The following is a 25,878-nucleotide window of genomic DNA, read 5'->3' as shown; positions in this document are numbered from 1 at the left end:
TTCCACCTGCTTACAGGTCTCCTAAGGGATCTCCTCTTTATCTTTCTTAAAAACTGTTAAAATAAACAAGTTATTCCTAATGTGGCCATCAGAACTTGTATGTTACCTATCCATGTCCTTTCAAATTAAAGCCTAGAGAAGCTACTGCAACAGCTAAACATTTTATTGTGGTGATACGGTATCTAAGACACAGTTTACACCAAATCTTAAGGGACAAAAGAATCTGGCTTTTCTATTCCTGCTTCCTAAGTTAAGGGTATTTGGGCAGCTCCCTCACACCAGGCAGATATGGCACTCACCCACACAAAGCTAGGGAGAGTGTTGATTCTGGGGGCTTGTGTGGATACTCCAAACTTCACAGGGCAGATTGTAACAACCATCTGATGTATGATACAGAAGAGGAATGGGAGTCTGTCACTTTGAGGTAAGTGATGTAAACAAGTTATGGTCCAAAGTCCTCAGTCCTGCTCAATGACAACATCTATGCAGAACGGAGAAAGGGTTTTATATTCCAACTAGCAAACTGCTTCTGTAAGGAAAGACTATGCTCCAACTTTGAGGGAGCTATCTAGGATATAAGAAACCCCAAGATGAGTCCATAGTGTTTGCAATAACAAATAAACATCATTACAATTATAAAGGGAGAAATCATTATTAGGTTTTTATGTAGAAAACTCTTTACTAAGGTAAATCTGGGCTGGAATTCTTTAATTCTTTTGCTCTAAAAAGTATGATGTGGCTCTGCTCAGAAAAGCTGGACCTCCTTTTGCTCAGACAAGTAGACCTACCTACTACAGAGGTAGCTGTTAACAAGAGTAAAGAAAAGCACTCAAATCTCAGTAACAGCTCAGCTGGATTGTGTCAGTGCACATGGCCACCAACTCAGCCCAGATCACTCCAGTCAGTGTGAAATTCACCTCCTGACATGGCATGATGGTCCTTAAAGCCATTAATCAGTGAATGCTCAGAGGTGTTCCTCTTCAGGAAGAGTGAATGTGGTTTCTTGTTTCTCACCCAGCTGCAAGTGTTGCCAGACACGGATCTTCAACTGGAACAGGATCAAGAGGAGCGCATGTACAAAAGTAGGGGAACCATGTGGCACACAGCTTTCTTAGGGAAAACCCAACAGAGATGTGCTATCTTTCAAAAAAGGTGTGTGGGAGAAAGGGAATCAATCTGATCAGCTGGCACTGGCTTTCATTTTCTATCTGCAGACATGCTTTAATTGCCCAGGGCCAGGTAAGTGAGATAGGATCACAAGGGTAAAACAGTGTGTTTCTGAGATGGTCCAGAATGAGTAGACAAAGGATTTGAACACATGGACCCTGACAAGCATCTCACTTTCTAGGATTGCAACAGCTAGACATAGCTGGTTTTTTGTCACAAATCCTTCAGCCTGCCTGTTTTTATATGATACCACTAAGAAGCTTTTAGGACTGTGAGACAAAGTAAAACGCAGAGCATGTCTATATAAAGTAATTCAGCAAGAAGTGCTGAAATTTATTCAAATTTTCATAATTACAATAGAGGCCTCAGACTCTGAGCTTCTAATTCACAACAGCAGTAAAAAAGGAAATGGTGAAATGGGTTGTATTAAAGTGCAATGATGTGGAGAAAACCATTGAAATAACATAAATGAGGCCGTGAGGAGAAAAGAAAGGACAGTCTCATCCTAGCAATGACAGCAATATGTAAGTAAATTATGTTACAGATAATTTACAAAATAACTTACATAGATGAAGATAAGCTGAATCTCATGTTGCCATTCCATTGTTAAATATCAGACTAAGTATTCCTGGTCAGCACAGTATTATATGGGATAACTAAACAAAGATCAGAGGATTTCTGCACTGGAACAGATGCCTGAATAAAACCCTGATCAGCCTTTATATTGCAGTATTGCAAGAAATCTAAGTATGAATTGTAAAGTGACACATTCAGCAGCATGAGGACTATAAATACATCTTTCTTTTACATTGATACATTATATCTACACACATATACATATCTAGACACACCTATATATACACACAAGCACACAGATGCACATACATATGTGCATAAATATGTGTGTGTGTGTATACATATGTTTCAGTTTGTACTGACCATGGTCAGCTGCATTTTGATTGCATCTGGGTAAGGTTGCTCTTGCTTTAGAGTATCTGTTGTTTAAGTTTCATAAACTGCAGGTTCTAAAATAAAAAATTCTGGCACAAAGATGGACTTCAGGGCTCAGCTGTCAGAGGGTCTGATCGTTAACAGCAGTTCTTGCTGACATAATCTGCTGTGCTTAGTGCTTTCAAAAAATTATGCTCTTAATGCCCATGCTAATTTTAAGTAATATGGTACATGAATCAGTTAAAACCCTGTTTTTATAAAAGTTTAAATATTTGGGAGACGGACAGGAACAAATACAGTATTCCATTCATGCACACAGTTTGGGACTGTTTGTAAGGATGATGTGTAAAGAACTTAAGACAAGGTGAAAATTTACAACATTGGCTTACATCACACCTTGAAAAATGGCAAGTTTAGCACTACACTTCCTTTAAAAAAAAGTTAAAATACTTGTCTGTAGCCTAAATCTGACTCTTTTCTAATCAAGGCTTTTTGTTGTTGCTGTTTGTTTGTTTTCTTGGCTTTTCTTCCTATGCTCCCCTTTTATAGAAAAATCATGTGTTTTTGTCTTTGAGTAAATCTGCAACAAACACTACTGACTAAAATTACGTCAGGTTGCCAGCCCTCATAGGTTTGTTTGAAGGAAGGGCTCTTGACCCATAGTGCAGCCACAAAAGTTATCTTTGCCTATAACTGCATGTTGATTGTGAGAGCTGAAGGTCACTGTGCAATTACCACTTCATTACTGAATCATTTAGTGAATATCTGTGTTTCCTTGTGCTTCTACATAAAAGATACTGCTAAATTGCCAAGGCTACGTAAACACAGTGATCATGGTAAACAATTTGGTTGTGAGGTCCAAATACCTCAGAAAACAGCTGTTTCATTGCACACATTATTAAAAGGTCAGGAAGGATAAATAGTATTTTCTTCTGATGCAGCTGGGGTCAGTGAATTGGTCATGTCTGCATCCTAGTCTCCAGGGAGCAAGAGAATGTCCTGGAGACTCCAGGTTGAACCCAACCTCCTTCCTGGTCGCTGTAGGAGTCCCACTCACTGCACTGACCGAGGTATGTCCTTGGAGAAAGGGTTTTTGTGGGAGGATAAATTGTAAACTCAGATTTATTTTCCTCACACCTATCCTGTACAGTGATTCCTGTGTTACTGGTTTACAATGAGGATTTATCACTGAACACATTTTGTTTGCTCACACTCAGATTCTGGCTGTTACGAAATTATACAGTTCTGCAGAAACCTGATCGTGTATCAGTAAGAAAATGTGTTTTATGCTAACAGCTCTGCAGCTTCAGACTTTGGAGCAGAAGCCTCTACCAAGACCCTATTCCAAATTGTTTAACTTCATTTACAACTTCACATTCCATGCACTTTTCATTGGGATCTTCTGGGAGAACCTGTAAAAATCATCAGTGGAAATACTCAGAGCTGGCAACAGGGAACTGGTGGCTCTCCACTCAAGTCCAATGTCCGGAACGCTGCAAGAAGTCACAAACTCTGAATTTACCTTCCATGGAGGTGAGGTGAAAATTTAACATTAGCCCTTAATGTCTGAGAAGCTGGTGCTGCTGACATTGCAGCTATCACTGCAACTTGATGATGTGCTCAAAGTGCTGGAGGCAGTGCCTGATTCTGGGAAAGAAAAAAAAAAAAAAAAAGAAAATATCACACAGATGGTTTTTTTCACAACTTTCTTTCATTATAGGAATCTTCAGAGAGACAATAATCTCATTTATAATAAATAGCTTACCAGAGCTGCTTAAAGATTGAGCTGATTTTGAATTGCCTATGAGAATCAGCAGATTGTTTGCTGGGATCCAACCTTCTCTACCAGTGCTCAGGTTCTTTACATACCTAAAATTTAAGGAAAAAAAAAAAGCAAACTGCTTGATTTAATGCCTTTGAAGGTTTTGCCCTAAACATCTGCCCTCCAAATAGAGTTCTGCATATAAATATTTGCAAACACAGATCTTCATACCAAAGTCCATCCTCCCCTTCACGAATCAGTTGAACTAGATCTCCACTTTTCACTGTAAATTCTTCAGAAACTCCTTTTTCATAATCAGTCACAACCGTATATTTACCAGGAGTCTAAATGCACACAGAGGAAAAACAAACAGATTGTTTCTATTGAGTACTTTAAGGCACATTGCAGATTTTGTTACAGAAACTACAGTACTTTTCTTTCTGGTGCACATACATGTTGAAGACAGTGTAAATATAGATACTGAGAAGCAGTAAAACTTTGCTGTTCAGTTACAGGCAAATTCCATACATGACTTCTCACATCCTGAAAAACTCAGTGAATTGTTTCCATTTGAGTATGTATTCAAATCTCTACTAAAAAACCCCCAAACAACTCAACAAAACCAACCACAAAAACCCCAAAACCCCTAACCAAACTGGCAAACTAGGGACACAATGTGTGTCTGCAAGTCTGTTGACAGGGCAGTTGAGGATGTCATCCCTTGCCTGCTGTAGTATGGCATAAGCAGTCATGGTCCCACTAGTCTGTGGGTACATGAAGGGACAGATGGACCTTCCCAAGGTACAAACACAGGGCTGATTTAAAATAAGGGGTTACTTTCCATTCCCCCAGGAATTTTGCCCAGCTGAGGATTTTAAGGCAGACACTTTGCTTCCTGCAAGCTTCAACATCATTCCTGTGTACTGCCACACACAACGAATTCACTGACGTTTCCTTAGCTTAGTAGGAAAACATTTCTGGTTACCAGCTTCATCTCGCCTCCTCCTCCTCCTCCTCCTTCTTCCTCCGCGTCCGATGAATTCAGCGGATCTTCAGCACTAGACCAGCCATCATTTTCTTCAGATGCATCAAGAGAATGAGAGGTTTTAGCCCAACCTTGAGGAATAAACAGCTGATGGTTAACTTTGCAGCAGCGAGCCACTGCCTGGGAAAAATGTTCTTCCTACTGAAAAGCTCTTAAGTGATCAACACAAATGGGAGGAAAACTGTACACGAGGAAGTTATCACATCCACTGGGTGAAATTCACAGCTGGCAAAAGTTGGCCCGTTTCCATCAGAGTAAGTGGAGTTGTGACCATGCACAGAAGTGAATTTGGCCCTTTGGGTTTATATTGAGGGAAACAGATAGAAAGAATGCAAACTCCCAACTAAGAAGCAGCTATGAACAATGGACAGATACCCTCTTTCGGGGGAGGAGGCAGAAGACAGGAATGTACACTTTGTGGGAAAGAAGATGAACACACAGGGTTGTCACCCAAAGCAACCTCAACCATCTGCTGGAACAAGGAATTGATGCACATTGCCTCTTCAAAATCTTGAGCACTTAGAGGTATCAAGAAATTCAACACAAGATACAGGCACTTTGTCCTTCACCTGATGAGGCAGCTTATTATTTACAGGTATTTAGGCTGACACAAGGATCCTAATCATGCTGATTTATCTTGGTGTTAAGTCCCTGCGCCAAATGCCACAAGAACAATCTTCTGCCTGTCATTTGTTGTCAAGTATGCCTTTTTCTCTCTCCTGGTGAAGCATTTCATTTATTTACAAAGCTGAATCATAGCCAGAATGCACTAAATCCTTTTCCAAATAAAACTACTGTACAGTTTACTAGTGGCATGCTTTTTACTGAGGTCAGCAGCTGCTAATAAACATGTCAAGCTTGTAAAGAAAAGAAGCCATCATAAAAGAGACAAATATTTTATAAGTAGATCTTGGTTCAAGCCAAATGGTAACAACAAACTCAATTAAAAGAATGGAAGGAAGAACAAACCTCCCAGCTTTTATGTACCTATTAGTTAAGTAGAGAAAGCACCAGCGTTTTTTGCTCTTCACTGCTTCTAAGGCATTTGTCACGTGGCTGGTCATGCCAGTGCACTAGGAGAAAAACCTGACTGTCATCAGAGTAAAGCCAAAGCAACCTAAGAATCACAGAAAGAAATACCAGAGCACACCAAAGAGTGGAACTTCTACCTTGCCTGCATTGCTGGGTGACCTGCACAAGGTTAGAAGTACTGAGCCATTTGGCCCTGTCCAGGGTTAAGAATGAACTTACATCTGTGAAGAAACTGAGCAATACATTCCTGCTGTATCCATGCAAATTTCCTTGGATGCTCTCATTTTATAGCTGGCTTGTGGGACGCAGCTGAAACCTTTTCCATTAATTCCAAGTTAAGAACAATGCAACAAAACCCCACTTGGTTTCTCCCAATTGTTCCAAGCTCTAATTAGGAACAGAACCAATGAGTTACACAAAAGAAAAAGTTAAATTATCATACTCACTGGCCTGCTCATCTGGAACATTCTGGGTAACAACTCTTGTTCCTCAGCCTCTTTCTTTTCATATATTGTGAGGATGTGGGTAAGAGCAGACCTGCCTGATCCTGCCATAGCAGCAGTACTCCTTATACAGGCTGGCACTCTACTATTAACAAGTCCATACAAAAGCTCATCTGATCCTGACTAGGGAGGGGAAGTGGTGACTATGGTCATACTCATACTAGCTAACTACAGGCATCAACATTATGCACTCACATTCAATGTACATGTGTGCATTCTGCACTGTGTGACTAAACTGGAGGTCCCTGTAAGGGTGGAAAATGTCAGCAAATGCCAGTCTTGAGAAAAGGCAAGGTCATGCAGACGTGAGCTTAGATTAGATGGTGCCAGGAAAACTAAGAACTCTTAAACCACTTCTCCACAGAAATGGGCCCATAGGTTTCTTCACAGAGATAAGATCTACTTGCAAGATGTAATTCTCTCACCAATTCATTTTCCTTGAGCTCACTGGGATGTAAGTCAGAGTGAGATAGCAGTGAAATGTGTAGGGGCAATGTGCTCCTCTCTGGGGAGCTGTGACCATCCCCTGGTGCAGTTTCATCCTGAAGTGAAAGCTCAGCTGCCTGCTTATCCCTCTTTGAGTTGGGAAAGAAGAGTTAGAAGAGTCAAAAAAAGAGATTGGAAGGTGCTAGACAGGGAAGTTAGTATATAGAAACACACAAGAATGTAAGTTCAAGGGCAGGTTGGATGGGGCTCTGAGAAACCTGATCTAGTTGGAGGTGCCCCTGCCAATGCAGGGGTGTTCAATCTAGATGATCTTTTAAGGTCCCTTCCAACCCAAACCATTCTGTAATGATTCTATTATATGTTTTCAATTCATTTACTTGGTTCAGTGTATTCATAAAGCAAGAGGCTGCCAGACAGGACAACAAATCAGACAAGTCTGTTCTAAGGTCTCAACAATTTTAGGGTAAATTAGCAATGATCAAGGACTCTCCACCCTGGAAAATTCCAGAATCCACGGAAAAAAGCCACAAAAAAGCCACCCTTTGCTTTCTGACAGCATTTTCAGGCCTTCTGGATTTCCATGGTACCTGGAGATCTCAGAAGTTTATCTTCTACCTGCAGAAAAAACTAACTTTGTAGAGTTTCTGCACGTGTCTGACCTGGGATTATGTTGCCTGCTGCTCAAACAGGGTGAACAGTGTTGCATAAATTTTTGCTAGCACAGGAACTGAACCTGCATTGTTTCCACAGGTGAAACAAAGACAAAGGCTGTGAAAACTTGGAAATGAGGGTGATGGTAGGGCTTGAAACACCTTCATCTTTAGAATAATATTTTCTAAAGGAGATGGAGGTGGGCAAAGAGTTATGAAGAGAGGGACTACTCTGCTTGTACTCTTGACTAGCCCAGGGGCTTGTACTCAAGCCTTCACCAACAACCTTGCTGGTTAGAAATTGGACATTCAACCAAAATGCTTTTTTATTCTTTGCTTAGCTGTGGGTTGGGATGATAGGAGGGCAAACTGCCACAAGACATTCAGTTAAATCATCTGGGGTTCATAGAGGGGTAAAAATAGCCTACTATCACCCAAAGAAAGATGCTACAGGTCTGTGACTACAATAATAAATGCAGATATAAACTGGAAATTTCACATGATAGGGATGATCCCCACTGTGCCTAGAGTACCTGGCACAATGAAAGGATGATGCTAACTGGAAAACCATGTGTCTCAAAGCACTGTAGTTCCATTAAACATCCAGCTTCTGGTTACTTCTTCAGCAGAACACCCCTTTCCCACTGCCCTCTCCCAAAAACTAGCTTGCCATATGCAACTTTACTCAATGCCAAGGCAAATTTCAAGCAGTTGTGCTATCAAAAACAGTATATGCAGAAACTGGCAGACCCACTTGGAAAAGCTCAGCTGATACCAAAACCACTGCACACAACAGCATCATACAGGTATCCCCAGTGCTCTGATGTAATGTCATACATGAGGGATGTGTGGATAGTTGTGGAGCACAAGATGTGGTATCACTCTACCTCTTAAACCAAGAGGAGTTGGATCACTCACTACTTCATGCCGTTTAGCTTTTTTGTCAGGACTGGTAGGAGAAGCTGCAGGAGGATGAATAGGCAAAAAACACAGAGAGATATTGAAGAACTGGAAAAAAGAGAATAGGTGGGTTGCATGCTAAATACCTTTGAGTTTACACTGGAAAACAAATGGATTTCTGTAATCACTCTAATTTGAGCCATCACTGGTCAATTACAGAGAAAGGAATTTATTTATATTTAGTTATTTGAAGATAATTTGACAAATATGTTTTACAGTAATAGATGGAAGTATATGTAAGCTTTTCTAAATGAACTAGACATCAACTGAATACAACTAATTTCAATTTTAGACAAACATTACCAAATTTATACAATTACTTCTACATGTATCTAGTGCTACAGCAATACCTGGTCCTGTAAGAAGAATCATTGGCAATGTCTGGCTTTTAGCAGAAGGAGATGGAGTTTCTGTCAAGGCAAGCATGGGATATTAGTGCTCACCTCATTTGCATTAGATACACAACCCTAGAGTCTCTCCAGAAATAACTCAAAGGTAATGAGGTTTTTAAAATGCATTCTGAAAAGATGCTTGGAAAAAATAAATCATGCTCTTAAACAAGTGCCATCATCTTAATGCAATTCAGACTGCTCAAAAACAGCAGCTCAAAGCACAAAGTGAATGTACCAGCAGCGTGGTTACTTGGCAGGAGGAAGCAAGAAAGGTCTCAGGCTCCTGTTGTGTGTTTTAGCAAAGAAAAAAAAACCAACAAAAAAGTAAAGACCATTTCTGGAAGCATAAGGAAATTTTTATCTATGTGTGTATCCAGCAAAATAACATTATCATACACATTTTGCTGCAGTCATGCTTTAGGAGTTCTGTTAGTAAGGATGCTAATATAGAAATACCCTAGAAAACCTTGACTCCTTTCTGCCAAGTACAGGTGCATTTGGGGCAGATCCACTGAAGCTAGAAGCAGGCCAGATGTCTGATCTGAAGAAAACCAACTTCCTGTATGATTCTTACAGGAATGGAGCACTATAAACTCCTTGCTTGGCTTTGATAGTTAAGACTGGAGGTGTTGGAAATGGCAGTCCTTCCCTTGCACCTCCAGCAGCTCCACTTCTGCCAGCTGCATCTCCCTCTCCCACTCTGGAGCTAGTTTTTCCTGAAATCTCCCTGTCAGGGTGACTCAAAAACCTGGCTTACACTTAGGAGACCAAGCTAGTGCATACACTGAAAACCTGGTACATTACATACACACACACGCACAGAGTGATGCTTCAAAGTACAGCCTTAAACAGAAAACAATCTAGCTCTTTAAAAAAATTACCTTTCTGACTCTTGAGGTTAGTAAAACCCTGCAGTGTAAAGCGCTTTTTTGACAGTACAGAGCATTCTGAGGTAGAGCTAGTGTCATCTACAAAGGAAAAGAGAGAGAGAGAGAGAGAGAGACAGAGAGAGAGAAAGGGGAGAAGGCCATAAAGATGTCAAGGCAAAAAAAATTTCTTCACAGCCCTGACAGGGAACTGACACATTAGAGTGAGAAAGAACAACCGAAATTCTGGGTGCAACAGAAGAACCCAAGTGGGCAGTTATTCCCAATGTGCAGGGGCTTGTATTGCCACTGGTCTAGTGAATAATCTCCATGATGGGAACCAAAATTCAAGAGAAAAATAATACTCTTCAAGTAGATAATGCCAATAAATTTATTCAGAGGAAGAGAAACCTGAGAAGCTGGGCAGCTCTAAGAGAAGACCTACTGCAGACTTGGGCCTCATAACCCACACTTCCCACCTCCTTTTGGTTACCCTTCATCAAAGTGGCTTTGAGCCTGTCCACACCACACAGTGCAACAGAGACCTCAGAGCTAAGGGCAGATGGGAGCATCATGCTGGTGCAGCAGGGGCAGCATTCTGTGGGTGGGCTGCCTCGGGCTGAAAGCAGCTCAGCCCTGCTTGTTCAGGTGGAAGGTTGTGTTTGCCTGCATTACCGTGGCTGCTCTGCTGGTGGATCTGCCTGTGCATCTGCAGTGCAGCCATGCTCTTGCAATTACAGGTAACAATACAGACGTGTAAACTCACCTTTGCCTTTCTCTGGGAACTTTGGTGCTACTGTGGTGCCATAACCTTCTAGACTTGGGAGATCAGCCTTTTTCTCCTCCATTTTTTTGGTGTTTCTGATGTGGTTCCGTGAAGGACTGTTTATTGGAAGAAAATTAAGATAATCAATCCATCTCCAGCAAATTTGGGTCTGAACAGGGGTGATGACTTTCAGTGCCAGGCTGCCTTTTACATACACCTATATAGGCTGCAAACCATTGATTATTTAATTCCCAGATCATAGCTTCCAGGACTGAAAGAGCCATTGGCAATTGCACATTTAAAGACCATGAGCACATACAAAGGGGAAAGGCTCCCCTAATAGATAGACTACAGCCACATGTACTATGGCAGAGAGAAAAGACAGCTCAGGACAACTTCCAGTCACTCTCAGCCTCTCAGCTACAGGCAAACCTTCTGTGCTGACAGTGATTGGGAATGGAATGGAGAAAGACATCCCACAAAAACAATACAACTGGGAAATTTTCCCCAAGTGAAAAGTAGATGCATAAAACATGCCAGGCAGAGAGCTACTGATACATATTTGAGCACACACCGTGTGGGAATGACTGAAGATATAAGTACATGAGCTTATGGGTACATACACATATAATGAAAAAAAATGAGTAGAGGAGGATTGAAAAGAGGTGTCAGAGCAGGGCAGCAGAATAATATACAGGCTGGTAGGGTGAAGAATAATAATTAAAAAAAGGACAAGAAGAAAAGATTCACTCAGAGCTTGGGACAGTGGAGGAATCAATACATCACTTCGTTAAAAAAAATAAAAAAAAAAAAGAGGAGGAAAAGAAGGAGGGACAAAGAAAAGATAATGTCCTGACAAGGACTAAAAGGTAATGTGAAACTGAAAGAGAAAAAGAAAATGTCATGGAGGTGATGGAAAAGAACAGAGAAGGAAGGAACATGCTGTTCCACATAATTCACTTATTTGTGTATAAAACATGTAATTAGCTGTTCAACAAATGGAACCATAATACTGCCAGGATTTTGGCTGGTGCAGAAAATTACTTTTCTGTGCTATTCTCTGTCAACTGGGAAAGTCCATGACACTGCTGCTCAACAGTTTAGGAGATGTATAAACCCCAACCTTTAGGGCTTTGGAGTGGGAAGAGACCTAAAAACCCTCTAAAACCTAAGGGCCAGTATTAAAGGATAAGAGTAATGAAGAACTGCGAAGTGGATGGATTAGTGTATTTCCAAGACAGTCAGACAGGTTTTATAACAGACATACTAACCTTGTACAAGATGATGCTGGTAGAGGTAAGCTTTGTGTATGTTCTAGTGTCCTGTGCTGACTAGCTTCTGTAATGGAGGAAAGAAAAATCATTACTAAATTGATGTGTGACTTGAGCTTTTCATTTTTACAGTCCTATGCAGTGGAGACATATAAGGCAGGTTTTGAAGTTCAAAGAGAAGACTGATTTAAAAGACACACGTGTATATATATATATACAAAATATTTTACCTCTGCATGCCTGCAGTTGACTTGTCAGTACTTTTCTTATTTCATTTACCCAAGTAGCTTTAACTTCAGGGGTTGGTGCCTACCCAAAAATAAGTATAATTAATCATCAAGCACAGAGTACTTAGTACACAAGGAGCTGCAAGCCAAAGCACAGCCTTAGAGGAATCCTTCCTGGGGGACAGACAGAGCCCCCTCTCCGGTCCTTCAGTGACCAGAAACTAGCTCTGAGAACTGGAACAGGCCAAGGCAGAAGAGGCTGTGCATGTGCTGCAATCAAACCCCAGCTCCTAGCAAACCACTGTTCCAGTGAGAGCAACAGCAATGGTGTATGCAACAACCCCCGCGGATTTGGTAAAACATTTATTTTAATTTTCTGTCTCCACCCAGAAGACTCTGCAACTGAAATACATAATTTAAGAAACTGCCTTATGACTTAACCTGTTCACTGTTGGGTTTTTTTGGGTGTTGGTGTGGGGTTTTTTGTTCTTTATACATTTCCTCATCATTGTAAAGTAATATAATAAAGGAAAAAAGACTCAGATCTTCTTATAGTTTGACTTTTTTTTCCCTTCTCTCTTTCCCTCTCCTTTCTTTTTTTAGGAAGTGGCACGTTATTTACCTGTATGATGTAAACTTCTTCTCTTGCATTATACCAGATTTCAAATTTTTTTGCGTCACCTTTGACATTTTCTGTTATTCCAACTGCTGCCATCTGGAAGCAAAGAGAACAGAAGTTGACCTATCCAATTGCCATTATGATAACAATGGAAGCAGATGGCTACTGGTATCCTTTGCTACCGTAATTCTGAAAAGCAAAGCCACATTTGACTTCTAACTCAAGGAAAATAATAACTAATAACACATGATCTGCGTAGGGGATGTAAGACATTTAGTGCTTTGTGTCAGCTTGGTTACCTCAGAGGGAGGAAAGGTTTAGGTACAATAAATTGAGACTGACATACAAAACATCTTAAAAAATCCAGACCACCACATCTTTTATCTATTTTATATCACCCTGCTCTACTCATTACATTTTCTGTGTGGTTAATGCCATTCAGCTAGAATAGCATGGTCTGGATTTTATCAAAGGATAATTTCCCCCTACCTCAGCTCTCTAACAGACAGAAACTCACAGTGACACAGACCTGCAGCACTAGTTAGGTTTGCCTGAAAGGGTGAAGTTCCCAGTGCAAAAACTATAAAAACAACGTCACTGACAAAAAACTAGAATGTTATGTTACTACAGGCTAAGTCCTCAGTACCTCAACTTCACTGGACTGCTTGGTGTCTTACATTTAAGGAGTGTTTGTAGCTGTAAGAAGGTGCTTTCTCATATCCCTCTCCGTTTTCCTCTCGCTTTTTACAGAACAGCACAGCTTTCTCATGGAGGAAGAGGTGTCGCTGCATCGGCTTGAAACGTGCCAGATCCTTCACCTTCGAGTGACCTTTTTTATGATCAATCCAGACATTGAAGGATCCCTGCATTAAAAGCTTGCCCAGCTCATTCAGGTTTCCCTTCAACAACAACAAAAAAGCAATATTTATAATTACGAAGAGATAGCATCAGAGTGAAACACAAGCTCTGAACAGGTCTGTACAAGTTCTGTTGTTCCACAGAATCTCTCCAATCCCACAGCTGGGTTTAGAAATTTAATAAAAATCAAGTTAATGGTGGATTCTCGCACCTAGTTTTCTTTCTCCCCAACATTGTTCAGGGAGGATTTTACAGTCAAGAGTACAGTAGCAAAGATGCAAAGATCTGCACATAGAGAGAGGAAGAGGAGCAATACATGAAATTGTTTTGTTGTTTTTGTTTTGTTTTGTTTTTTCAAAACTCAGCTGCAAAGCTCCTTACATTGTTGTTTGTTTTGTTGTTTTTTTTTTTAACTGAAAGTTTTGGGTGTAGTTTTACACATGGCTATAAAAGCTTAGTAGTGACTCCCTTTGGCAGTAGCCTAAACCAGACCCTTCATGATGATTTTCCATTTCTAATCAAGTAGATCAGAGGAAGAAAACTTGGGAGACAGAGCAAAATATTAATAGCAGGAAAACTTCTGAAGAGTACAGAGAGATCCATTTACCATTATTTTCATTACACAATTCAATCTAAAGGTAATTTTGTAAAACATTCTTCTCATCATTAATACACAGTAGGGGCTATGCTGTAACTATATCTAAGACATACTTGAAAATAAATTAAGAAATAAGTAGAAATAGTGCTACTCACATCATAGCCTGTAATGGCTATCTGGTGCATAGAATCATTAACTGCTTTGAGAATACCCAGTATAGAAGTTAATGCCTCCTGAAGATCTTCAGCACCTTCACAGTTCTTACTGTATTTGAGCATTTCCTGAGGGGGCAGAGAATGGCAACATACTTAGTTTTGGAAACAGCAATAACTAGAAAACATTCAAATTTTAACACTGAATTTAAGTTCTTAAAGTAGGCACTTGAAGTTTTCAAAGTTATCCAATAAAGTTTTATAACATTATAAACTAGGGGGTTAAATATTGTCTGGAACTCAGAAGAGCTTAAAGTTTTACTTCTCATCTCTGCTGCTAATCAGTCAAATATATTTTGTTCATCTAAACATTTTATAAGCACTACTTAAAGAGTTTTACAAGACTACCTTTATCAACATTTCTCACCATAATTGCTAAAAAACTGCAAACACTCAAATTTATTACTTTTTATATCCCTTACTTTGTAGAAGTGAACAAATGTAAAACCACAGGCAAGTTTCATTTATTATTTGAAATACAGTGAGGCCTGGAAAGCCTCAGTAGTAACAGATTTAAACCTACCGTATTGAGCATTTTCTACACATTTAAAAAGGCATCACTTCTCTAAGTGTCTTGTTCACTTGTCTGCATCTCCAGTGTGATGCAGACAAGCATAGCTGCAAGTTCACATACGACCCTTCAGAGTTCACAGTATGAGAACAAGCATTTACTCATGGACTGCAGGAACTAAAGATACTTGAAATAAAAAAAACCTTTCAAATATTCCTCTCTTCACACAAGCTTTATGCAATTAATTCTTTAAAAGCAGTTAACTTTAGCACAGTTTTAACTCAACAGTAAATCTGGTCCAATGTAATTTTTTAAACTACTGTTAAATAAAATTATTGACATGTGTCTATATGGGAAATGTTTCTTTAAACAAACCAGCTTCAAACATGGCAAAACCTCAGACATTCAGTTTAAAACTTATAATAGGATATTACTCTCATTTTCATCTCTCAGTATAGCACGCTTAAGGTAAACCACAATGGTATCCTTCCCAAAAATACCATACAGTGCTCTCAGTTAAGTACATTTCCTAGAACCCAGCAGGGCATGAGGTGACTATAACTGCACAGTAACAAGTAAGTACTTCAGATACTCTCTCTTCTTTGTTGCAAAGTTTTCTCAGTACATCGGTTTTCCCATATCAACTTTTCATTCTTCTTTTCAGCAGAAATAAAAGGGCAAAAGAAGTTACACAAGGTGTCTGTGTGGTTACATTTGCCTAATAGCAGCTTTTTGGTTGAAAGAGAAAGGAACTGAGCTGAAAGTTGATAGACTGGGATTTTTCCCTGCTCCCATTTATACATCTGTCTACTAACTTTTAGGTTTCTCTCCAGCAGGATGAGAAGCAGCATTTAAAACAAACAAACAAACAAAAAAATGCACAAAATATACTTACGTTCTAGTTTAGTACCACATACCTTTAGCAATAATTGGTATTTGGTTATTCTTTGAACAGGTTTCAGCAAGTATGAGTCCAAACTGAGCTTGTGATCAAGTTTTCTTTGACATTCCTGTAATCAGTGTTAGATACCATCAGTACTCTAATCAGTACTTCTGTTAGTTGTTCTTGACATAAATGATGAAGTTTAAAAAAACCAGCCAAAACAAACAGCAACCCACCCCCCTTCCAAATCTTAGAGAGACTCAAGCAAGCATACCTGAAAGAATGCAGAATCTGAAAATTGCCTCCACAGACTTTCAGATCGAGGTTTATTTTGACAGTATTTTTCATAAATCTGGAAATCTTCCATCTGAAATTGGGGAGAGAAGCAAAAAAATGAATACACTCTTGTGACTTTAAGACAAAGTTCTTAAGACTTTTTCATAACCAATAAGACAAAAAAAAATAGCAACAAAAGAGTGCAATTGCTTGCGGCATCCCAAGCAAAAAACCAATCATTCCAAAATCACTTATTTTGTGTATCTCTACTGATTTTGTACTTGGACCATCAGAATAAGATGTTCCTGTTAATTTTTGTTTCAGCTGAATGTTAAGCACCTTACAAAGAAGGATATGTTCGTTTACAAAAATATACTTCTATTACAATATGATAAATACTTCTTATCGATGTCCAACCATGAGTCCCCCTGTGCAACTTTTTTAAAAGTCTTTGCTCTTTTTTCTTTATACCTTTTCATGTTATGATTGTGTTTTTCACTGGGAGTTGCAGCGAGGTAGACAGCAAGCAGCTGGCTGCCTCTTACCCCTTCAGCAGCTAACAAGCATGACTTCAGCACTCGTTGAAAGCAAAAGGAAGTAAGACTGTCGAAAATGTGATGATAGCTATAAAAAAGAGACTAGGTAGGGAATTAGCAGGCACAGAAGTCCCTCACTTCTAGGAAACAGCATTTCCATGGATATAGCCAGTCAGTAGGAGGGGGAGAGATGGCTCCTCCCAGGAGTTTTAGAACAATTTCAATAGGTAACAAACACAGGAGACTGATTTCTATAAACAGATTCCTACTTAACCTTTTGTATACAACGGCTGAGCCTCACTGTTTTATATGTCCCAGATTAAAAAAGTTTAATTCTGACATAGCTTCCTATTTTCACAATAAAAGTATTTTGGACTTACTCCCTTGAATAGCAGGCTTTAAATAAACATAAATGAATAAAACAACAAAATCCAGTAGGGAAATCTAACTGAGTTAACCCAGCATTTATATTGATATTAAATGATGCAGTATATGACTCCTCTTCATGTTTTCCTAGCTGCCACTTTAATAAAGCAGTTTTCTTTCAAAAAGGTAGTAGCTCCTTCTAAGAAAATTAATTACCTCACACATTGGAAAAATATCCCCAACTCTCAAGTACCATCTACATTCTCAACCTGTTACCTGTTCAAGACAAACAAAGGTGATGTGGTGGCAATTGCTATGTGAAAAACCCTCTTGTCTGTTGCAGTCCTAGAGGGGCTTATGAACAAAATGCCAGCATAAAATGACACATACCTGATCCAGAAAGCACCGTCCTACTAATTCTGGGTATTCCATGTAGTTTTCTAGTTCTCTCAAGAATATTCTATGAGGAAGAATATTTTCTTAGACCACATGTTAAATAAGTTGTAGCAAATATTCACATTCTTATAATTAATTTTTTTTAACTTTTGGAAACAGAGCTGTAATTCCATACTACAAAACTCTTCTAAGATCATATACTTAAAAAGAGACAGCAAATTAAAACATTTTGACCAATTTCTTTTAGCTTACTGTTACTACAACTGAAATAAAATTCAGGAGACAAGGAGCTTCTTGTTTCTCTGCTTTACGTATTCAGCAGCAGAAGTTGTATAGTTTAAAGTGTTTGGTTTTTCCTCCCAAATACTACCAAACATCACTACCAAATCAACAAAACCCCACATCCCCAAGCAAAAAAAAAAAAAAAAACACAAAAAAACCCACTCAAAAAATCAGTGGCAAAACTTCCAGTCTAGTTTTGCCTGAATACGATGCAACTATTTAATATGCTTAATTTATTTAAAAACACCTATTTTCTACCAATGTAAATATTATTGTATGAAGAAATACCTCTCTAGCCACAAAGATTCAAACTTCAGAGAGAGGTCACTTTAGTTTAAAAATTAAACAGCCCCAACCAGATGTAAGAGTTTAGAATTTGTGGTTTAGAGTAATTTACTTTACACAGCAAATTTCATAAAAATAAAATAAACCCCAAACCAAACCTTGTTTTAATTAGCTTGTAACTAGATCCCAATATCTTCATTCAGGAAGAGGACCACAATCCAAAATTTTACCTGTGTACTCCAAACTTTCAAATAATGCTTCACATAGCCTTGATTACCTTTTGTAGATATTTTGCTTTTCTTCTTCCATGCAACATGAATTTTGACACGTCACAGAGCCAGGTGGGACTCAGTAAGCATCTTTTAGCAATTTAAAATCACACTACAAGTATAAGAAACCCATTCAAATGCTATTTTTAGACCTGAATGCAAATCCTCACCTGTTGTGAAAGTGATAAATTTCTTCCATATTTCCAAACAAGATATCCTTCTTATTTTGGAGTTCTGGTGAAATGAGATGAGCCATTAAGGGGTTGTCCATCTCTGCAGCATACCCCTGCAACACAGGAGAGAGGCACAATAATTACTTCCCTTGACTTGCAGTACTTGCCTCATTTGACAAGGCAGGCTGCCTGCAGGCTGATAGATAGCAAAGAAAGATTTCAAGAGTATTCACGTAAAAAGTACACAAATTCTGTTTTTCCATCAGTCCAAGTAAGACACAACTTTAGAAAGACAGTTGAATAACTACTGTCATTTTATTTAAACAAGGATGAAACAAAGTTTGCAATAATTTCCACCAAGCAAAGGCTCCTTATTTCCCATACTGCTAACTAATTATAGTTCACACTTTTTCTGTAAGACTTTACACTCCTGTGTTTGAAGTCACAATCCTAGCACACACACGGATGCTCATGCTAATTTAGCTATTAGGAGGAAGAACAAACTGCAGTTATTTCTGCCAAGTAACAGAAACTATTAAGCTGCAAATTCTATCTTTAAGACACTGTCATTAACTTTGGCATCAAAAGTCTTAACTTTAGATTCTGACATCTTCCATGTGTCATGTAAGGCTACATTCTCTTGTCTGTCTCTCTGACAGAGACAAAGGAAAGAGAGCACATGGGTGGTGCCCACGACTGTTCCAAGCCCAAACAAAATTGTCCCAATCAATCAATGAAAAAACAGCAAGAATGGTCTAATATGTGAACTGATTTCTTAGTGTATCAGGCACTAAAGAAAAACGATGCAACCTACTTTAGATTTGGATTAGATCTCTCCCTCTCTTTTAAAAACACAATTATCATGAATAATGTGGTTACTGCATTAGTGACATTCAATATAATAAACTGCATTGAATTATAACTGACTGACAAATTAAATGAAAGGATAAGCAAAAAAGCTCCTACAACCAAGATTTTCAATTTCAAACTGCAGAAGGTAGGGGAACTAGCTGGTAAAGTCAGCTAGCCTGAAGAATTCAAGCATTTGGATAGGATTATGGTTAGATTTTGTGTTTTTTTTTTTTTTAAATCAGAGCATTCCTTTAAAAATGTGAGCATTTGTCCCTAAACATCACAAAATAATAATAATAATAATAATGAAAATATCAGTATAGGCAAAGATGCTGGAGCTCATAGATAGCTAACCATTGGTCCCTCTCCCATATCTCTCCTTCCAAACAGGAAAACACAATCTGAAATAGAATACTAAAAAACAAAAACAACAACAAAAAAACCCACCAAAAAACCAAGAACAACAACAAAAAAACCACCAAAAAAAACCACCAAAAAAAACCCAAAACAAAAAAAAAAACCAAAAGTGGTACAGCCTTAAAAAAGATTAAAAGAATTTACAGAAAATTGAGTTTAAAAAAAATAACAGGGAAATAAGCACTTCAGCCACCATCCCATTTAGATGCAGTGAAGAGATGCATGAAGAGAATGATGCATTTCCACTTGAAGAAAAGATGATGCTGAACATACCAGCAAAGCTAGGAGTGGCCTAAAGAACAGGTATGTAATCCAAATGAGGTGAAAACAAACCTGAGAGCTCAGTACTCTGGAATTCTGAAAGAACAAATGCATGAACTGCATACATTGACAAAGCTTTTGATATATTTTTTTCCACTTCAGTCTGATGTAGTACTTATTTTAAAATTTAATATTAAAAAATCCTTCATGTTTTACTACATATGTAGTACTTATGTTTTAAGAAAGGAGAGGGAAAGATATTCTATGGAGCCACAATAATAATTTAATCTTACTTTAAGAATATATGAGTCTTTGCTTAGTTCTCCATTTGAAAGCTGCTCTAAAAGCATGGCAGTAAATGGAAAAAGGAGTTGAATACAATGCCTATAAATAGACTAGGCCAATATTTTTCCCCAATAAAAATTACTGGATCTCACAGACTAAAAAAATCAGATGATCGTGATTATTAATGAAAGGAAAACTATCAAGCTTGGATAAGAGCAGCTATAGGAGTTTCCTAGTGATCAGTCTTGATAACTACCTTGTGTTTTTTTTCTGTTGGCATCCTCAGCAGAGAGAAAACATGCAGCAATTAAATATCATTGGAGACACTGTCCATACAAAGGAGTATCAGGTTATTTTCCAGGAAAAAGAGGAAGATTAATAGAATAGGAGAAACAAAGGAATTGGGAGATAGCCAGAACTACAGATTAAAAGCTAGAATTACTCAAAAGCTGGAAGACTGCCATTGAACCATTCCTCAGCAAGGATTTGATCCAGAATTACTGTTGGCAGTCCCACTCATCCAAGTTCAAGAGAGATGAATCCTAAATAGCAAGGAGGCACAGAGAAGTGTGCCTGGCACGATCAGAGTACTGGAGAGTCTATCACATTGGCAGAAAAGCAAGACAGCTTGGCCTAGCAAGACAAGGATTGCACTATACTCTGTGCAAAACAACAGTAATACCAGAGGAAAAGAAAGATTCTGCAACAACCCTCCAGTAGCAGCAGTAAGGACCGAAAGCCCTCCAGTTATTCAAGTCTTGATTTTATAAACAGAACTGTACAGATTACATGGCATGCAATAGCAGCGAATAAAGTGATCCTTAAGGTCTACTCCAGGCCTCTCCTGCAACAAAGCACACATTAGATGCGACCACCCTGCCTAGCACTTGGACCAGATCCAGGACTTAAACGGTATGGGAAGCTGAGGACAAACTAGGCAGAAGCAAGACCAGAGTTCAATACCCAGAAGGTATGTACTCAGAAATCATCACTCCCAGTCCAGAACTTGACAGATGCTATTTGGAAGCTTAACATTGGCATGGACACCAAGGGTATGTACTTGGCTCAATTCCAATTCATCCTGATTAAAAACATTCAGTCTCAGTTGTCTGCAATTTCATCATCTCCTACAGTCAAATGTGACTGCAACAAAATCCATGTCTGAAAACTTAAACTTGAGGAAGAACACAGAACACTGCAGCAAATTTCTCCAAGCAACTCAGCAGTACTGAAGTTGTGCCTCCACAAGTGCGGAGCAAAGGGAACACCTTTGTTTCCTTTAGAATTTTGAATCAAGATATTATTATTATTACAAGGTGCTCTGTTGCCACAGTTGTACCTGAGACATTTCAAACGCCACTTAAAAATATGCCAAGAGGGATGCAAGAGACAAGTTTTCTCCTCTGACTAAAGATTCTCTCAATGCAGATTCATGTTCCTGTGCGACACACAACCTTTCTGGAGCTGGCCCAAGACACTGGCATGAACATTTACAGGAATTAATGATCATTACAAATCTCACTGTGTTCCACCTAAATAGTCAGGCATATCTTATTTTCTGCCCACTTTGTGTTTTCTAATACAAAATCTTAGTTGCATGAATGTTTCTAGAAAAAAAATTGCACATTCCTGTCTCTATGAAAACAAGATTAAAGAGCAGAGATGTAAGGATCACGCTGCTTGGCGGGACAAGCAGAGGCATTACAGAGATAAGGAGAGCACTAGAGCATCCATGAAATGGAAGAGAGAGATTCACTACCAGCCACAATGAAATTTATTATTACCTCAAGAACGCAGAGAAGTTCTTCCACATATGCTCGTTCAGTTTCAATAAGTTCATTAATCACATGTCTGTAGACAAAGAATGACAAGTAAGGCAGGCCTATTCACTTATGCAAAGTAATGAGGCAACATGTTTCTACTTCACTTCAGAGAATAAAGGAACAATTTCCAGGTAAAGGAAAACAAGACATTTAATGGATATTTCTGTCAACAGTTTATATATCCTTATTGAGAAGTAAGTATTTTAACAACATTTTAACATTTTTTAATATGTGTTTAAACAGGAAAAAAGTTAAATCTAGCATTTTCAGTGCTGCAGTAACTGAAGTATTTTATCATTGTACATTCAAAACCTGGTTACGCTGTGTGTGCAAGTGTTACAGGAGATGACGTTAGAGCTGCCTACAATTACCAAATACAAACTTAAAGTCACATCAGTTTTAAATTTTAAATTAGAGGTATTTGGGGCACACTTTAAATACCAGAATGCTGCTTTAAGTTTATTTTCCTTAATGGTCTCGCAAGCATGCTTCCCCTGGTCCCCGCCCCTTGTGATTTTGTATGGTTTAACACAAGATTGTAACAGTGAGAAGATAGCAGTTTACAGGAGAAATATAAGCTCTGCTAGATACGTTGTGGGTGGTACTAAGTTGTTTTTTTTAAAAAACAAGCAATGCTGCTTAGTTTTTATAAAAGTGATTTTTCATAACATTTAACAAAACAGAGACTAAAAAGGGTCAAATCAAAAAACAATGTCTTCTGAAGCATGGAGACCAAAACTTCCAATAGATTTACAAAAGGCTTACCACTCATTTTGTTATCTCCAAAATGAACAGATGTAGGTATCCTGCCATAGCATCACCAAGCCACAGCACCTCACAACAGACTAGTCTAATACTATATAAACTATAAAGAATGCTGCAGACTTATTGAAATACCTTCCTCTGTCTAGACAGCACAGCCGATGCATTTCAAAAAAAACAGGGGCTTAATTCAGAGAAGCATACTTGTCTTACCAAATCCTCAGCCAAGCTTAGCCTTTGCTAGAGCCAAATCAAAGAAAACACATTTTGTTTATCAAAATATACTTACTGCCGTAACACAGCTAGGTTTTCTTCATCATCCATTGTAGATCCTCCTCTGCTTTGATGGAGTTCAGTCATTTCACTCTAAAGAAGGAAGGAAACAAGAAAAAAAATCATCACACCATCACAGATGGCAGAAAAACACTTTAAGGTACGGAGCTCTCCACTCAGCTCTACTTGTATGCATCTTCACAGGCAAGACTGTACACCATTAAATACAAAAGCAATTTGCAAGAACACTGCAAAAAACAAAAAAATAATATCCAAGTCAACGGGGAGGTCCTGAAGCACACAAGAACATTTAGAGAAAGAGAGTCCTCCATGAAAGGCCAGCCCAGAAAAGACCATGGTTCAAGGCCACTTTCCAGGTAGACAACATCAGAGCATCAGCATAATCCTGGAAGCAACTCTGGCCTTAGTCTGTTTTCCAAGCTAAAAATGAGGTGCTGTGCTAACTTTCTGGTAACTTCCTAACTTGACAGAGAAGTTCACTCTTCCAACCTCTACCGTAATGGCTGACCTAATTATGGCTTGCTGAAAGAAATGAGAGGTTCTGCTTTCAATCCTCTTTTCACCCAAGCCTTTTCTCCAACTGTTGTCCCTGATGGTCATGTGGTCTTGCCTTCCTCCTTGCATTGTCTCTTGCTGAACCTGCACTGACTTGATTCAGCTCTCTAACCCAGTGGGAAAGTATCTGTTTCTGCTGCTGCTGTCAGGTTACTTTCCTTGCTGGAGGTGGGGCAGGAAGACCATCCCCACTTGGGAATGGCAACCCACTAGGTCAAGTGAAGCTGTCTTGGAGCCAACAACAACTACCTCTTCACTTTTGCCAGTTTTAAGAGTAGCCAATTACTACTGGCAAATAATAAATGTTTCCTGTTCACAGATTTTATATTTTGCTGCCCCTAACATTTTTCCTAATATAGGCAACTATTTACCTTCCCTCATATCCAGCCCAGTGACAAAGGAGCCTCTATTTAAACCCCATGACTGCTTCACCAGAGTTACTTTGAGAGAGGCAATACCATCACTTTTTCAGTGGAATTGCCTCATTCTTCCCAAAGCTCTTGAATATTCCATTCCATTGTATTATGACTTTCCCAAGCAGTATGTGCAAAGAAAAAGGATTACCTTTCCTTTTCTGTAGTTTACCCTCCGAATGGCACTGCTTTCTGAGTTGGATCCGTAGTCTCTTTGAAGACCTAAGCATGTAAACCAGATTCAAACGTTAGTTAGAACTTGATCAGATCTCACACAGATGCTTATGCAACCACAAAATACAGCTGAAAGTTTATTCCAGTTTCTCAGAATAGCACAAAAAATTAGTTAAAGGCTACCACAGTTACTTACCTGGAGAGGTGCAAGGAGATTTTACAAAGGCTTCAGGTCTTGGTGCAACTGGCTGAACAGGACGTGTCTGCTTAGCTGCCAGTTTCTTAAGACTTACTTGTCTCTTTTGAAACATTTCTTCCATACTTTCTTGCTTCTGGAAAACCTTTTGGACATGCTCCTACCGTTGCCACAGAAATAATAATAATAATTAAAAAAATAATAATCCATCAGAGACCTATCAACAAGCTACACTGCCATTACAGCACATTGATTTGAAATTTCAATTGCTTTTATACCTCATATAAAAATATCACCCTACTCTTCACTCCTAACAAGGCATAATTTACAGTCATTTAGTATACTTAAGAGTTGGAACATCACTTCATAAAACATTTTGTGTGCTTGCTGTAGAGAAACCAGTAGGATTCAGGTTTCAATGAAAAAAAAAATATATATATATAGGGAAAGTTTTTTTGACAGTGTCTAATGGTTCTGTTACATGAAGAGATCAACCAAGAGGAAAAAGGAATGTATTCTGAAGTTCTATAACAAAAAAGCAGTTATAAAGCACAAATCATACAAAGATCAGGGACAGGCATGTTTTTTCTACTTTAAAAAGTTATTTAAAATACTCACTTGGGAGATTTTTTTTTTCAGCAGTCCTACTACCTGAACAATTAAAGTAGTTATTAAGCAGAGCTGAAGCCCTTTGCTTTTCCAAAGATATGACAAGACTATCACTGCAGGTAGGGAAATGTGTTGGCTTTCCAGTTCCCAGGTATAACTCCTAGTTCTGATTATTTAGTTTTAGCAACAGCCATGCAAGACAGCAATTCTAAAATTAGCAAATGGACCTATAGATACACATAAACACCTTCTGGTACCTTTAGGTCCTCATTGAGGATGTGTGCATACTCTCTGTAAATTTTACTCAACTCCTTGATTTTATTGCTTGCACCAGTATCCAGGAACTTCTCAATCTCCTGTAATGCTGATTCTGCACCATCCTGAGACTGACACTTGTCTACTGGCTGCGAAGCCAGCAGATAAATTCCTTCATCGCACCACTTCATAGACTAGAAACAGAGAAAAGAACAGGCTCAGAATGCACTGATGTTGGTATCAAACACTAAGAGATCTAAACCATTTCATACCTCTCTTTGTGATGTATTCAGCTATTTAAGAAGAAAACTTCCAGCACACCCAGACATTTTTACCTGCCATTATGACAACTGGTTTACCGAGGTTTTAGCAAACAAGATGGGAAACAACTGTTTCACATAAAATTTACCTTTTCTAGTAAGCCATGCAGTTCTAGAGACTTGTTAAGAAGATTCCTCCTCTGTTCTGTCTCAGTAGTGAGGGCATCACAGAGATGATGAAGTTCACTGCATTTTGGAATAATGGAGTCCACAGCATAATGATTGCTTTGAATAAAATCATCACCCTCTGAGGCTAGCATTCTGGCTTTTGCTATAGTTTCCTAAGAAAACAAGCACTGATTTAGGTACATCCTTCCTTGGATCAACATCAGTGAAAAAAATTTTTTAAAATATACTAT

The 25,878-nt window shown here is 38.7% G+C and overlaps 1 protein-coding gene across 12 annotated transcripts in view; it reads right to left on the bottom strand.

The window, feature by feature from the left end:
* Nucleotides 1-1,471: 1,471 nt before the first annotated feature.
* MCF2L (MCF.2 cell line derived transforming sequence like) overlaps nt 1,472-25,878 on the bottom strand; it is a 162,869-nt gene continuing 138,462 nt past the window's right edge. For 6 of the 12 annotated variants that reach the window (XM_051617536.1, XM_051617605.1, XM_051617545.1 and 3 more), the window contains 23 exons: nt 25,609-25,800; nt 25,202-25,393; nt 24,336-24,495; nt 24,117-24,187; nt 22,993-23,069; nt 21,903-21,969; nt 18,301-18,416; nt 17,289-17,358; nt 15,995-16,087; nt 15,755-15,847; nt 14,270-14,395; nt 13,336-13,557; nt 12,662-12,754; nt 12,043-12,121; nt 11,813-11,879; nt 10,542-10,657; nt 9,791-9,877; nt 8,868-8,927; nt 8,445-8,519; nt 4,866-4,996; nt 4,112-4,224; nt 3,884-3,987; nt 1,472-3,765 (listed from right to left, as the gene is read on the bottom strand). In XM_051617536.1, coding sequence (XP_051473496.1) covers nt 3,671-3,765; nt 3,884-3,987; nt 4,112-4,224; nt 4,866-4,996; nt 8,445-8,519; nt 8,868-8,927; nt 9,791-9,877; nt 10,542-10,657; nt 11,813-11,879; nt 12,043-12,121; nt 12,662-12,754; nt 13,336-13,557; nt 14,270-14,395; nt 15,755-15,847; nt 15,995-16,087; nt 17,289-17,358; nt 18,301-18,416; nt 21,903-21,969; nt 22,993-23,069; nt 24,117-24,187; nt 24,336-24,495; nt 25,202-25,393; nt 25,609-25,800 — 2,499 coding nt within the window. In that variant the 3' untranslated portion in view covers nt 1,472-3,670. The remainder of the gene's footprint in view (nt 3,766-3,883; nt 3,988-4,111; nt 4,225-4,865; nt 4,997-8,444; nt 8,520-8,867; nt 8,928-9,790; nt 9,878-10,541; nt 10,658-11,812; nt 11,880-12,042; nt 12,122-12,661; nt 12,755-13,335; nt 13,558-14,269; nt 14,396-15,754; nt 15,848-15,994; nt 16,088-17,288; nt 17,359-18,300; nt 18,417-21,902; nt 21,970-22,992; nt 23,070-24,116; nt 24,188-24,335; nt 24,496-25,201; nt 25,394-25,608; nt 25,801-25,878) is intronic. The other 6 variants (XM_051617616.1, XM_051617633.1, XM_051617624.1 and 3 more) reach the window with 4 other exon arrangements.

The sequence above is a fragment of the Apus apus genome, chromosome 1 (genome assembly GCF_020740795.1).
Source record: "Apus apus isolate bApuApu2 chromosome 1, bApuApu2.pri.cur, whole genome shotgun sequence".
Taxonomy (NCBI): Eukaryota; Metazoa; Chordata; class Aves; order Apodiformes; family Apodidae; genus Apus; species Apus apus.
This window is presented reverse-complemented; position numbering and strand designations above follow the sequence as displayed.